Raw genomic sequence first — 14,663 nt, forward strand, 5'->3', positions numbered from 1 at the left:
TGCGGATGCAGATGTCAGCTCTATGGCTTTGCTTGATGTGCAGCATGTCTGCCTTAGGCTCTTTTTGAGGTACTTGAGTTATTTATTATTTGGGAGGCATGACAGGTCTAAGGCTCAGTCCTTAGAAGTTTTGATTCTGGCTAGTTACTTGAACCCTTATCAGGAGGAGTCCTTCCAGTTTAGTCCACCAGCCCTTGTTTGCCAAGCCTTAGACCGCATGACTGGGAAGTATGCGGATTTAGATTGTGGGGCTATTATTACTCGGATTGCACGCCGTTTGTGTGATTTTGAGGGAGATGCTCCTTATTAGCCTATGGAGGATCCTGAGCCTTTGGTGGATGACGACTATCTACGTTATGGCATCTCCTATATTGACATTATTGATGGTAAAGACCACTATTGGAAGGTGAGGGATCACTTTTACATGCTATTGCCTAACCCCAATTTGCTAGTTATCTCACCTCTAGAGGAGAATGAGTCTCAGCGGAGACCTACACCCATTACCTATTTGATTCCTGATGAGCTCTTGGTTACTCTACCTGGCTCTAGCACTACAGCTACCACTAGAGGGCACCGTAGGCAGCGCCATAGACCTTCTACCCACTTACCTGGTTCTTACCAGCCTCAGCCTTCTGCTCCTTCTACTGATTCTTCTTCCCATTATGGTTACCATTTTGATCCAGCTATTGAGAGGGAAGTGAGGATTCATCAGGGGATTAACACTGCCTTGACACAGAGGCGGTTATGGGAGCAGATGGAGGCCACTACTATTTCTGGGGGGTTCAGTATACTGGTACTACTCCGAGCTTTTACACTACACCCGGTGATGATAGTCGTGTTTTCCATCTCTAAGGTGATACTCCTGCGGAGTACGAGTAGTTTAGTAGGGAGTATGGTGCTATGGGTCGACCATTCTACACTCCTATTCGACCTCACCAGCCTACCAGTGTGTTTCCTGAGGATATTGGGGTCCTTCTTTCTCAGAGAGGGCCATTTGGCCAGTTTGCAGCTTCTTCTTCTGCTGCAACAGCAGTTCCTAGAGGCAGGCATGCTAGAGGCTGTGGTAGACGAGGCGGCCATGCTAGAGGCTGTGGAGGTCGTGTTCCTGATCCTGAGTTGCGGGCCATGTTTGAGGAGATTGATGGGTATGAGGAGGCCACCCATGGTGGCAATGATGATGATGATGATGGAGGAGCGCAGTAGTGATAGCTGGTCACTACATCCCTCACTTTCCAGCTGGTTTGGGGGAGCTGTTTCTACACAGCTGGTACTATCTTTCCTTGTATTTCTTTTATTGTATTTCTTATTTCCCTCTTCCCTTTGTTAGTAGTGTCCTTTAGGTTGCTGGTTTTTTGGTGTGATTGGTATGTTGTAGGCGTCACAATGAGGACACTGTGACATTTGGTTTGGGGGAGAGTATTTATTTATGTTGTGTGATTTACTTTCAGTTGTTAGTTTTATTTATGTTGTGTGTTTAAAATCAAAAATCCATAAAAATTGAAAAATTTATAAAATACAAAAACATGTTTTTTATTTATTTTAGGTCGAGTCTTGGTGAATTGTTTAGCAATGATGATAATTTGCTTTGTCTTTGCATTTGAATCCTACTTAAGTTGTCCATGTACATTGTTTTGACATGTTAGCTATGAAAAACAAAGCTCATAACCCAAGTCTTGACCGTAACAATATGCCTTATGCTAAGTAAATTTGACAATATTATGTTGGTAAACGACTTAAATTTCTGAGGTCTATAGAGCTTCCTAGGCCAGGAACATTAATAAACTGGTCTCATTTGTCAATTAGGCTAAAGATTGTGCTTCTCCTTGTGGAATGAGTAATATCAAACTGCATAAGTGTGACATTAGTTTCTTAGCTTTTTGCGCGTTCGGATGATTAAGTACATGAGGAAAGGCGGTTCTTACCGTTCAAATAAGCCATACATTACCTTGTTTTGTTAGCCCGTTTGAAACTTGTAGCCATTTCATATCCTATTTCATAGCTATAATCTAGAATTTGTCTACCTTTTCGGGACAGTCGCAGTTGCTTGAGTCTCATGTTATTTTAGCTACTTTGCTTGGGATTGGGACTTTTATGTAATGTGGGTTGTAGCTTTAATTTTATAAGCAATTGTGTTGATCTCCTATGTTGGAAAAAGAAGAAAAATATGAAGCAAAGAAAAAAAAAAAAGCGAAAATTCCGAAAAAAAAGAGAAAAAGAAAAAAATTGCTTCATTCGGTTTTATTATTAGATCATAAGTGGTATATACTAGAGTCTAATGCACTTTTGGAGAGTCTTTTATATTCTCTCATATGTTGTCAAAGTTGAGATGATTTCTTTAGTTGGGATGGTTATGATTATTATTATTAGAATTGGTTGTTGGTTTAGCACTGCGACTACCGTCTTAGCCTCACATATCCATACGGGTTTCGGCACAAACCACTTCTATACCCTTGCCCATTTGCAACCCTATTGTCCTTGATACATGTACTTAGTCTTTATTGTAAATGCGTACTAGTTGGAGAAATTTCTATCACATTATATTGCATGCATGTTTCATAAGTTGAGTGAGTGTCTTAATTCTTTCTATCTTACATATATCTCACCCCTTATGAGTGCATGAGTGATACCGTGAGAATCCAACTATATTGTCATGCAAGATTGAAAAGTATTTGGCCGAGTCTCGGTATCATGTCACATCTTGAGTTGAGCTGTGTTATTTTATTACCCGTGCCCTTGAATTTGTTTTATTGGCACTATTTTTGGTCATTAATTTGTTATAGATATAGATAGCTTAGGATTTGTATGTGCTTTGACATTTGCTCTGAGTTATTCATAAACCATTTGTATGTTTGTCTTTTGTATGGTGTGATTGCTTTGCTTAGGGACAAGCAAAGCTTTGGTTTGGGGGAGTTTGATGTATCACTTTTATATACACTTTTATAACTCCTTTCATGTTGTTTTGATACCGTTTATGTGCCTATTATATCATTTATATGCCTTTATTAGTGAAATGTCGATACTGCCGCTTCTTTATGTTTTACTGCAGAAATGACGCATTACGAGGTGAATCAAGTAAAGATGAGCATTACGGTTATGGCATAGCGGAATACATGAGGCATGGCACGAGAAACGAGGAGACTTGAAGGTAATAAGAGAAGATAAGAAGAAACCAAGCTGTTACACTTGGTTCCTCGATCGAGTACATGAGGGCTCGATCGAGTAACCCTCCTCGATCAAGTATGTTGAGGCTCGATCGAGGAACTTCTTTGATGGACTTATTTCCGTATTTTCCTAAAACACGTCTTGTTTGTAATATATATTCTAAACTCGTAGGGTTTATGATTTTACGCTTTTATTACTTTTCGTATGGCAAGAAATACTCTAAGCTTTCTTACTTTGGATCTTTTAATCTTTCTTCATTAATCATTAAGGTACTAATCGTTCTTCATAATTTATGTTCAAGTTTTATGCTTTTAATTCATTATTGTTATTTCATGTCTTCAATTATGTTTTCATCCATCTTTATTGTTATTAATCAATTCACTATGAGTAGCTAAATCATTCATCTAGGATGAAGGGGATCTAGGTTGATTAGAAAGTGTATTATTAATTGATTGTTAGCAATATCGTTTGATTATTGTTCTTCTTCTAATTATATGATTTAAGGCATGAGTCTATAATTAGTGTAGCGAATTAATGCTTTCTCCGACAGGGTTAGAATTAATATAGGTTGCGATAATCAGATAGATTATGTTTAATATTAGCGATTGCATGTTAGACTTAATCTAAAGGGCATAATAGAATTAATCAATCTTATGACCTTAGATAGTTTGATTGAGCTAACAATTGATTAAGATACACCCCATATAATTGACCTAGTGAACCGGAATCCTAAACTCTTTAATATTATTATTACACATCTTTTAATTTACTTGCTATTATTTGATAGAAAACAAACAAACAAAACCCCCATAAAATTGTTACCTTTAAGACACTATAAATATTAGCAAACTGAATACTACCGCCTCCCTATGGATTCGATACCTGTCTTACCACTAGCTATTTTGTTAGTACTGAGATATATTTACTTTGATTAGGTGATACGACTTTAGCCTTATCAATGACGTTGTAAGAGGATAGGCAGTCCAAGACCCCAAATCTTTCATAGGATGCAACACCTTCAGCATAAGTAGGAAGATAGATTTCTCCCAACGTGTTCTTTATCTCGCCACTGAACCATACCAAGACACTGGACTTCTTGGTGATTTGATCCTCTTTGATCTTCATGGCTTTGAGCATGTCTAGAATGATCAGGTTCATTGAGCTGCTTCCGTCTACTAAGATCCTCCTTACATTGGCAGTTCCAATTTGCATGGAGATTACCAGGCCATCATGGTGAATGTCAGGGATGCCCACTAGATCACAATCACTGAATGTGATGGGCGGTATGTTATCAGGCTTGCGAGTGACTTAGTTTGAGGCGTCCTGACAATTTGCTTTGCTGCTGAACTGGTCAGGTCACAAATCTCTGACCCAACATTTATAAATTTTACTTAGTAGAGTGGAAGTGGTGGAGGGAGATTACGTTCCTGCTTCTGCTCCTGATTGATTTTGCTATGATCTTTAGTTCTGCCCCTGTCCTTGATCAGGTCTTTGAGATATCCAGCTTTCAACAGGTAGGCTACTTCATTTCTGAGGGTAAAGCAATCTTCTGTCGTGTGTCCCATATCCATGTGAAATTCACACCACTTGGTATGGTCCTTCCTTGGATTTAGGTTGTCTGACTTCCTGGGCCACCTGACTAGTGACCCCATGTTATCCAGTCGCTGGATCGAACCTGCAATATCCACACAGAAGTTATGTTCAGAGATGGGTGGATGAACTTTAGCATTACCTTGCTGTACTTGCATTAGGTTGACTTCTGATTGATCAGGCCTGGTATATGGACCACTCCTGTAGTTATTGCCGCTGCCGCCACTTTTCATGTTCGGCTTATCATAGTCCTTTGTATTGCAGGATCCTCCAAACTTGTAGCTCTTGTCCTTCTCTAGCCTGATATAGGCAAGCGTCTTTGCTTGGGCATCTTCGAATGAATGATAGGGATATTTGGTCAATTCACTATAAAGATCACTGTTGGGTAACAATCTCTGCCTGAATGCTACCACTGCTGTACCGATGTCACACTTGGGGATTTATACTTTTTCCTTGTTAAATATGGCAAGGAAGCTTATAAGGCTCTCATCTTTTATCTGGGTAATCCTGTATAGGTCACTGGAACGCTTTTCCAATTCCCTGCTGCTGGCAAACTGCTGGTTAAACGTATTGATCAGGTCAGCAAAGGATTTGATACTTCCATTTGGCAGGTTAATGTACCACTGTAGTGCAGGACCGGTCAGGGTGGTTCCAAATCCTTTACACATGCAAAGCTGCCTAAACTCACTGGGAATAGATGCAGCTAACATTTTTTGTTTGTAGAAGGCTACATGATTTGTAGATCTGAGGTCCCATCATAAGTCCTAATAGATGGAATCACAAATTTCTTGGGGAGATCCACGCTAGCTATCTCATCTATGAAGGGTGAGTCAGCATAACTCTCTGGTGTAGCCTCCTCCATGCTGGCAGGAACACCAAATATTTTTTCGAATTTTTTGTTGAGTTTCTTAATTTCCTGGACAATTGCCATCATGACGGTTGCTCCTATTTCATCAGGCTTCTCGTTATCATCTTTGGGAGTGTCATCATCATCAACGTTAATCACCTTCTTGGTACTACTTGGACTTCCAAAGTTTGAGAAATCAAAGTGCTTGATAATTGATGACAATGGGGTTCCTGGCTGGATCTTAGAGTTTGATCCTTTGGATTTCTTCAACTTCTGCTTTAAAGCTAACTCAGATTCTCTCAAATGTTGGATTTCAGCCTCGGATTGAGCCACTTTTTGTAATGCAGCAGCCAATTGCTCCTCTACGGTTGGGGTGACCAATTATAGATTCTTTTTTTATTTTCTTTGTAAAAAAGAGGAAAAAAGATATTCAATGAGCTAGATGCCCCACGGTGGGCGCCAATTGTTTTATCTAGATTCTGTGCAGGGCTGAATCAGGTTAGGGTAGAGAGTTAGCAGGGTTAACAAGCTCGTTTATCTTATGTTTGACTGTAGGGCAGGCTTAATAAAACGTAAATAAAAAGGAAATAAAGAGAACAAATAAGACAATAGTTTTTGTACGTGGAAAACCCTTGAATGGGAAAAAACCACGGGCACTAAGCCAGGAGAGGTTTCACTATTGTATCTGGAAAATAATTGTATCTTAAGCTAAACAATGTATTTTGTTCTTAAGTATTGTAAATGTAGATCTTATAATCTTGTCTCGTATGGTAGGATGTATTAAAATGTGTCTTCAAATGATCTTGAGTCTTCTTTATATAGTAATCTTCATATGGCTGCTTTATCTTCCTCTTAATGGCGTAATATTCTCTCTTAACGACGCCTTTAATTACTGTCTTCAATGTGCTTAATTACTCGGATAAATGCTTCTTAATAATGACCAAATATTCTCCTTTATTATTGTCTTAATTACCAAATTATTCCATATAATGCTCGTTGACTTGGTCAAATGATATCTTTGTATTTGACTGTTATCCTCTCCTGCCTGGTGCCAAGCTCGAGCTATCCTGAAGCTTCTATCCTGAATGTCAGGCCATGGCATGATTGTACCCTGAACATGTTATCGCGAGAATATCAGGCCTAACACTAGTGAAGAGCCTCCCATTAAGGTTCGTGTGCCATTTCCTCACCGCTTATTTATGCTTAAGAAAAAGAGTAAGCTTGGTACTAAGGATGATGAGCCCCCTATGCCTAAAGAAAATGAAGAGGTGCTTGTTGGGAAGGATATCTCTCCTAATGCTAAGGAAGATGATGCCGTTTCAAAGAAGGTGGATGATCATGTTGTGGTCGAGAATGAGAAAGATATGGAGGATGCTCCTCCCAAGGAAGTTGTTGAAACTTAAGTGTCGTTTCCCCACCGTCTAGCAAAGAACAAGAAGGAGAGTAAGTTCGGTAAGTTCTTGGAAGTTGTTAAGAATTTACAAATTATCGTACCATTTATTTAATTGCTTAACCGAGTCCCTTCTTATTGAAAGTTCATGAAAGAAATACTCTCTAAGAAGCGATCATTCAATGAGGTTGAGACCATTGCTTTCACCAAAGAGTGTAGTGCACTCTTACAAAACAAGTCTCCCCCAAAACTTAAGGACCCCGGTAGTTATTCTATTCCTTGCACTATAGGCACATATACCAATGATAAGGCCCTTTACGACCTAGGTGCTAGTGTAAGCGTCATGGCCTATTCCATTTGTGAAAAACTTAACATGGGTGCTTTAAAATGCATAAATATTACTTTATAAATGGCGGACAGTTATTTAAAGCAACCTTTATTAGGTGTCTTAGAGTATGTGCCCGTCAAAGTTGGCAAGTTTTTCATACCCGTTGACTTCCTCATACTTGATATGGTCAAGGACTCACAACCCCAATTATATTAGGTAGACCATTTTTGCACACGGCGGGCGCGTTAATAGATGTGAAAATGGGAAGTTGACTTTGGAGGTGGGCGATGATCGGGCTACCTTTAGCAAGAACAATACCATTAGGAGCCAATGTTACAAGAGTCTTGTTATTTAATTAACATTGTGGACTCTCTTATTGCTCCTTCTATACCTCGATCCTTACTAACGGATCCGCTGGAGGTTGATATTGGTATTGATTATTTTGCAGGTGAGGATTCTAAAGGCACTAATGCTAAGAGTGCTAAAAGGAAGGGAGAATTTTCTTGGAAAAACTTGAAATGGATGAGGAACGTGAAAGGAGCTATGAAAGAGAGCTCGGAAGGTAGCAATCTCAAGGATGAAAATTGATCAAATAAGCTTCTCACGTCGTGCGGGACGTTAAACCAGCACTTCCTGGGAGGCAACCCAAGCTTTTATTTGTTTTTGTTTTTAATTTTTCGCAAATTTAATGTTTTTATAGATTTAGAAATAAAATTACTAGACTTGACAGTGTTTTGTTTCGTGATTTATAGGTGAGGGACGAAGAAAAGGAGGCTCAAGGAGGATATTCATGCTTCCCCATGCAAGAAACCCTGTTCGGGGTCGTAACTTTCAAAAACGGAGAGCTAAAGCAATATGAAATAGAGAAAGTCAAACGCGGGCTAGGACTGGTCAAACCCGATCGGGGTTGCCAGCCCCGTTCGGGGTCGTAGGTTTTTATTTTCTGTGGCTTTATTTGATAACACGGGTAAAGTAAACTCATTCTTATTCTTCAGCTCAAACCCGACGGTACTCTCTATCCCTCATCTCTCATTTTTTTCTTCATTTCTTCACTTAAATCACATACAAACATCACTTCCATCATCAATTTGCAAGATTTGTTCATCCATTAACATCACCAAGTAAGTATTCATCTCATTTCTCTTTGATTTCATCCATTTTAATCAATTTAATCAACTTTCTCAAACCCTAACTCAAATTGAGGGAATTCAATTTTATGCTTGTTTATGCTAGAAATTGATTAAATTGTGTTCTATTAATGTTTATAGGATGAATTAGTTCACTAATTTGTTCTATTATACTTTTTTGGAAGGATTTTTGTTCGTCTTAAGATGAATTTTTGTCTTAAAATTTCAGAAATGGCACCTAGAAAAGCTACTACCCAAGGTGCTACAAAGAGAAGGAGAGGTGATGCGGAGTCCTCCCGAGCTGTGGAGGATGTAGAAATACAAGATACACCGGAATGGCATGATCCAATATTTCCCCAAGTCATCTTCAATAGTAAGAAACAATGGATAATTGGGTTATCTTGAGAGCCAAAGGTATGAAGGCTACTAAATTTATCAATCAAGCTTCTTTGAAAAACATTGGTATTGAGAAAAATGTTAAAACCTTGTTTAAGAATCTTGATATGAAAGCTTGTTACACCATGAATTATAAGATCTTCCCCGAACTCACCCTTGAGTTCTTGAGTTCCTTTGAGTTTCATAAGTCTAAAAAGAAGGATTTCATACATGCTGTAAGTTTCCGGTTGTTCAATAATGACTATATATTGACTTTAGCGGAATTTGCCGAAATATTTCAATTGAAACATGAAAGCTTGCATATTGAATCACCCATGTATTACAACCCCAAAATCACATGGCAATCCATTTATCACTACCCCTTTGTTGATTGGATCATGTCTTTCATTAATATATTCACTACCCCGAAATTTGCATTTGGTAAAGGTTTATGGGGTGGACTTTCTTTGGTAGAATATGAGCCTCACTCGGTGAGGAAAATGGAGGTTACAATTTTAGGTGCTTTTCTCAATGTTAATGGTGATGAAAAATGGGGGATAAATATCCCTTACCACTTTGCGGTGCATTTGACCAAACAATGTAACCAGAAAAATAATGTTATTGTCATGGCTGGGTTGGTTACTAAAATTGCTCATCATTTATGCCGTTTTAACCAAGAGACCACCGACATACGACCATTGGATGCTACAAGGGAAAAGGGGGATGTACTTAATTAGGAAGATTTTCTATCTTGCAATTGGTTTAGAAACTCTCATCCACACATGATTTGAAAAATTGGTAATAATGATTCTATTAGTCTACCTGATGAGAAAAATGAACTAAAAGCTTTAGTCCATACCAAACCCCGTTGTGGAAATGTCCCCTTTACACCCACCACTTATCTCTTGCCTCTAAGAGAAGAGGCACCCTCCACCATTGAGCGGTGTGCAAGAGGTCAACCCTCTCAAGCACATCATTCCACCTCTAGCGTTGATATGATGGATATGATGCGAGACCTTAGTCTTAATGTTAATGCCATTCGTGATGATCAAATACTTGCATTGTATCCTATTTATGACCATTTTGCTAGACAAGGGGTAATTCGACCCGAGGGACCGCACCCATCATTCTATAACTATCCCCCGGTGGATTCCCTTCTTCTTCTAGTTATCATGCAGGTAATTATGCTCCCGGACCGGATTTTTGTGGTTCGAATTATGGAGTTGAGGCTTTTAATGGAAGCTATGGTGGATATGGTGGTTATGGAGGTTATAGTAGCTATGGAGAAGGACATGGTAGTGGACAAAATATTGGTGAATATGTCACTCCTCTCCAAAGGAGATGAACCAAGTGGTAGTGGTCACCAAGATAATGCATCCGGAAGTGGTAGTGGTAAAGCAAAGAAAGGTAGGAAGGGCTTCAATTTTTGGCCCTTTTCTTAAATGAATGATGAATAGAAGAGTCCCCCATATACATACTAGCTTGGGGAGAGGATAACTAGTCTAGTAAGTGTTCTTTCCTTTGCATTTTAGTTTAATTTCTCGCAACCCATTAAATATAACCTCTTATCTTTCTTGTTTATGTGCTTTGAGCCATTTTTATGGTTTGATTGGATGCTTTGTATGTTGGCACATTGAGGACAATGTTGTGTTTAGCTTGGAGGGGATTGCATTTGCATTATAGTGTAGTTTGCATTTAGGAAAAAACTGAAACTTTTGAGAGAATTGTGCTACTTTTTGCTTCTATGCTCCATTTAGCCTACTTTTTTCATGGAAATTGTGCTTATGCCCTCTTGCTTATCCTAATGATAGCTTTTTAGCTTATTATTCTTTATTATTTGATGGGATAATTGCTACATGGGGATGTCTTGACATAGTAGGTGGAAGATGAAAATTGAACCATTAGGCTTGATCTTGACTTTTGGCAAGCTACAATATGGTAAGGTAGAGCCTCCTAGGCCGGTGCATTCCATTTCTGGTCTCACTTAGGTGAGTGGAGGTCTCCTTATGGTGTGTGTTACATCAATAACGCACAAGTATGGTCTTGATTTTATATCTTTATAAGCATTACATTCATTTGTTGTTAGCATTTTGGAGCCATTCACATGATTATAATTGCCTTTTTTAACCCCTTCACAAAATGTATCCTTAGCTACATTTAAAAATTGCCTACCTTGTTGAGCTAGTAGCTTTGATTAGTTGTGTTTGGGTGCTCATTTGGGATTTGGTTCATCTTTAAATATCATTGTGAGCTTGGTCTTAATGCTCTTGGAAAAAGAAGTGAAAGACAAAATGAATTGGAAAACAAAATGAAAGAAATGAAAAAAAAATGATGAATGAAAAATGATGGAAGAAAAGAAAGAAAAAAAAGATGTTAAAAAAAAGCATGAAAAGAGAAATGAAAAAAAAAGCATGAATTGAATTGAAAAAGAAGAAGAAGTTGATATAAGAAGCTCTCATGTTTTTTTCATATATTTTGGAGAGTATTTTTATGGTTTGTATTGAAATATTGGGTTAGTTTAGGGATTGAGCATCCTTTCATTTTGGATAGTTGCTCGCTTAATTTAAGCTCCACATTTCCATAATTCATTTGTTCCCCTTTCTTACCCATGTCTTTTATCCTTCTTCTACCCTTTGGCTAGGCTTCTTTTACATGCTTGCATTTGAATGTTTTGACTTGTAGTTTTGAAATGATTACCATATTAGATTGCGGGCACACTCTCATGAGTCGAGGATAGGTGAGTGCTACTCACACAAAAATCCTTTTACATAAAATGAGTGATGAGTGAATCATGAGAGTCCAAAGTCAAAAAGATCATGCAAGAGCCGAAAAGTTCATACATAGTCATTCATGCTACGCCGTTATGTAAATCTCATCCATGTTTTTGCATTATTCCTTATGTCCATGTTGTTTCGGGTTTTGAATCATTATGATTTAGCTTGTTTTAGGATATTGCAATTGATGGGATATGGTTTCTTGCTTGGGGACAAGTAAGAGTTTAGCTTGGGGGAGTTTAATGTGTCCATTTATATAGGATTTTATCCCTCATTTTAACTCGGTTTTGATTGAATATCACACTTTTATTAGTGTTTTTGTGAGCTAATCTTGTGTTCTAGGTGTGTTGCTTGTATTTGTTGCATTTTGTAGGAAATTGAGCAGTTGGTAGCTTATTCCCATCATTTTAGCAAACACCGGAGTTCACTAAGCTAAGTGGAAGCAAGCATGATGACAAATAGAAGTTGGAGCCCAAGACATAGAAATGAAAGTGAAGCCCAAAAGGAAGTCCAAAGACCAAGTCAATTGGGGCATTTCACTGGGTGTATTAAGGAGTATTAATCCTAAACTTTGGATTCCTTTGAGCATTTAATCAAGAATTAACAACAATGTGGCCTGATATCCACGACCCCGATCGGGGTGGCCTGTCCCCGATCGGGGTTAACTTGTTCTATGATCTTTACGTTATTCTGTAGATACCCAGCATCTACTAAGACTCCAACAAACACCCGATGATTATCGGACTATAACATGATTTGGAATCGCGGCGTTTGATCGACAATTCGTGTACAACTTTACGTCGGAAAACTTTAAACGATTTCGAAAATAAAACATTTCAAGACTTTTCAAAAGTACCTGGAGTGTTTAATGCATGACGACAGGGTCGCAATGACACTAACTAGAGTCAAAACCGACACCGGACCAAAAACCGACTCAAAAATTCAAATCCTGACTCCAACAACGACTCAAACCGAGTCAAACACAAAAAAAAACCATTCAAATGCATCCATGTTAAGATTTTCCGGATTCATGTATGGTCAAGTACCAAACATGTGCATACAAATCCTAGGATAGAACAAATCATGATTGCATTTGTGTGAAAGCGACAAGACACCTCGAAGACTTGCGACGTGGCTCGCGCCTCTTTGAGCAGCCCAGGTGGCCACGTCTCTCAAAACTCACACAACCACTCATTTTCCTATAAATACCCCTCAAATGCCCCCATTTGAGAACTTACGCGAGTGTCCGCCCCCTCTTTCTCCCTTAAAATTCTAGATTCGACTTCCTAAGTAATAATCCGACGCATATTTACGACCTACCGATCGTAAATACAAGCCTTACACATTGTTTGGTACCGTCATCGTGCATTAAATCACTTGACCGACCACTTCGACCACTACACCATCACTAAACTTAATAAAACACTCTATTTACTTACTAAAACGGTTTTAAACCGAGTCTTTTCCGACCAATCGAGTTGATACACTTACGTCGGTTTCTCGCCATATACCAAGCATGTAAGTATGAGGGTGTAAAAATCCTTCTTTTATCATGTCTTTACTTGTTTCATGACTATAACATGCTAAATCATGCATAACACGATCCAAATATAGGTTAGACGAGCCAAAACTGAGTTTTGGCCTGAGATAGAAGCCCCTTGTTATGCACAAAGGCTCGCGCCTCAATGGGGTGTCCAGGTCAGACTCAACCGTGTTTGTTCTCGTCTTTCCTCTTTAATCTATTTTGATATTTGTAATCGGTTTTACCATTTCAAATATTTTCAAACCCTTTTATTTATTTTTACAAGTTTTTAACCATAAAACATTTTTCACCCTTGGTTCTTAATACCATGACGGTTTAATCCGTGTTTCGGTGATAATATTTGGTTAATTACATTTAAAAGGTATTTTAAAACCTTTTATTTCATTTCTTTACATTTTGGAAGGTATTTTAAAGCCTTTCATCATTTCTTTACATTTCCAAAATAAATGTATTAGTCACCAACACAAAGTCATCCTTGCTTCAACATACCATGTCGGATTTTAACCCGAGTACGATGATGAGTATTGACTAATTATATTCAAATGAATTAAAATAATTAGTTCATAATTATTTTCAAAACTATTCATGTCAAGCTTGTCAAGTCGAACCCGACATCGAATATCATCAAAACAATGATGATTATTCGAGTCTCATTCCTCAAATCAACACAAATACGACCTAAACGGTCCTTTCAAACCAAAACGGGTCCAAATACCCATTTTCAATACGTTTTATATACTTTTTCAATGGTGAGAGTGCGTCTTATACCGTTGATTGACCCGCGCCTAAACAGGCCGTTTCTTTTCCTATTTTCAAACTAGGGGAGACCCCCTTACATCGCCAACAGGCTCGTGCCTCATATGGCTGCCTGGTGCAGGGTCTGTCCCCCTTCCAGCATTAGTCTAGGATGACCCCGACTCCGGTTAACCCGGATATAGGACGGATCAGATGACTACTTTGCTCATTCAAAAACCGTATTTGTAAAACGTCTTATTAAGACAAATGGATCACGTTATGCACCATAAACCTAATACGGTGAATGCATGTTTAATTTCCGTCTTGCATGCAAATCAATCATAAATTCAACTCGACATATTATACTTGATACCTGGATTAAATCAACCGGCTTAGAAAGCTCTCACATGTTAGGTTTAAATTATTGGATGCGCATTCATGCATTTAAACCGTTTTATCAACTTTGCATTCAACCAACCAAGATCGATCAATAGAGGCCGCTGCCGCGGGCGGGATTGGGTGTGTGATTAAAGAGCTTCCCAATACGTACCTTCACCTCTTACTCAGAAACTTTGGATAGTGGACGACCTTATCCAGGGCGTATGAGAGTCATTCTAGAGATAGGATGCTAAAGAGGGATGATTCCTTATCTTTAGTACCTATGTCAAACACTGCTTTGTGCTTCGTTTGACCGAGGTATAAAGTGGATTCGAACGGGTTCCAAGCATCCCACAAATGCTTGGAGGCGACTCCAAACATATCTAATCGTTTCGAGACCCTTACCGAGACGAA

General features: G+C 38.6%; 2 protein-coding genes across 2 annotated transcripts in view; one reads left to right on the top strand and one right to left on the bottom strand.

Moving 5' to 3' along the window:
* Nucleotides 1-4,059: 4,059 nt before the first annotated feature.
* LOC141620212 (uncharacterized) lies at nucleotides 4,060-5,462 on the bottom strand. Its single transcript, XM_074437141.1, has 4 exons — nucleotides 5,199-5,462; nucleotides 4,895-5,147; nucleotides 4,586-4,837; nucleotides 4,060-4,415 (listed from the first exon to the last, which is right to left on the bottom strand). The coding sequence occupies exons 1-4, from the start codon at nucleotides 5,460-5,462 to the stop codon at nucleotides 4,060-4,062; spliced, it is 1,125 nt and encodes a 374-aa protein (XP_074293242.1).
* Nucleotides 5,463-10,036: 4,574 nt separating this feature from the next.
* LOC141620213 (uncharacterized) overlaps nucleotides 10,037-14,663 on the top strand; it is a 33,358-nt gene continuing 28,731 nt past the window's right edge. The window contains exon 1 of the mRNA XM_074437142.1: nucleotides 10,037-10,226. Coding sequence (XP_074293243.1) covers nucleotides 10,037-10,226 — 190 coding nt within the window. The remainder of the gene's footprint in view (nucleotides 10,227-14,663) is intronic.

This window comes from Silene latifolia, chromosome X (genome assembly GCF_048544455.1).
Source record: "Silene latifolia isolate original U9 population chromosome X, ASM4854445v1, whole genome shotgun sequence".
NCBI lineage: Eukaryota > Viridiplantae > Streptophyta > Magnoliopsida > Caryophyllales > Caryophyllaceae > Silene > Silene latifolia.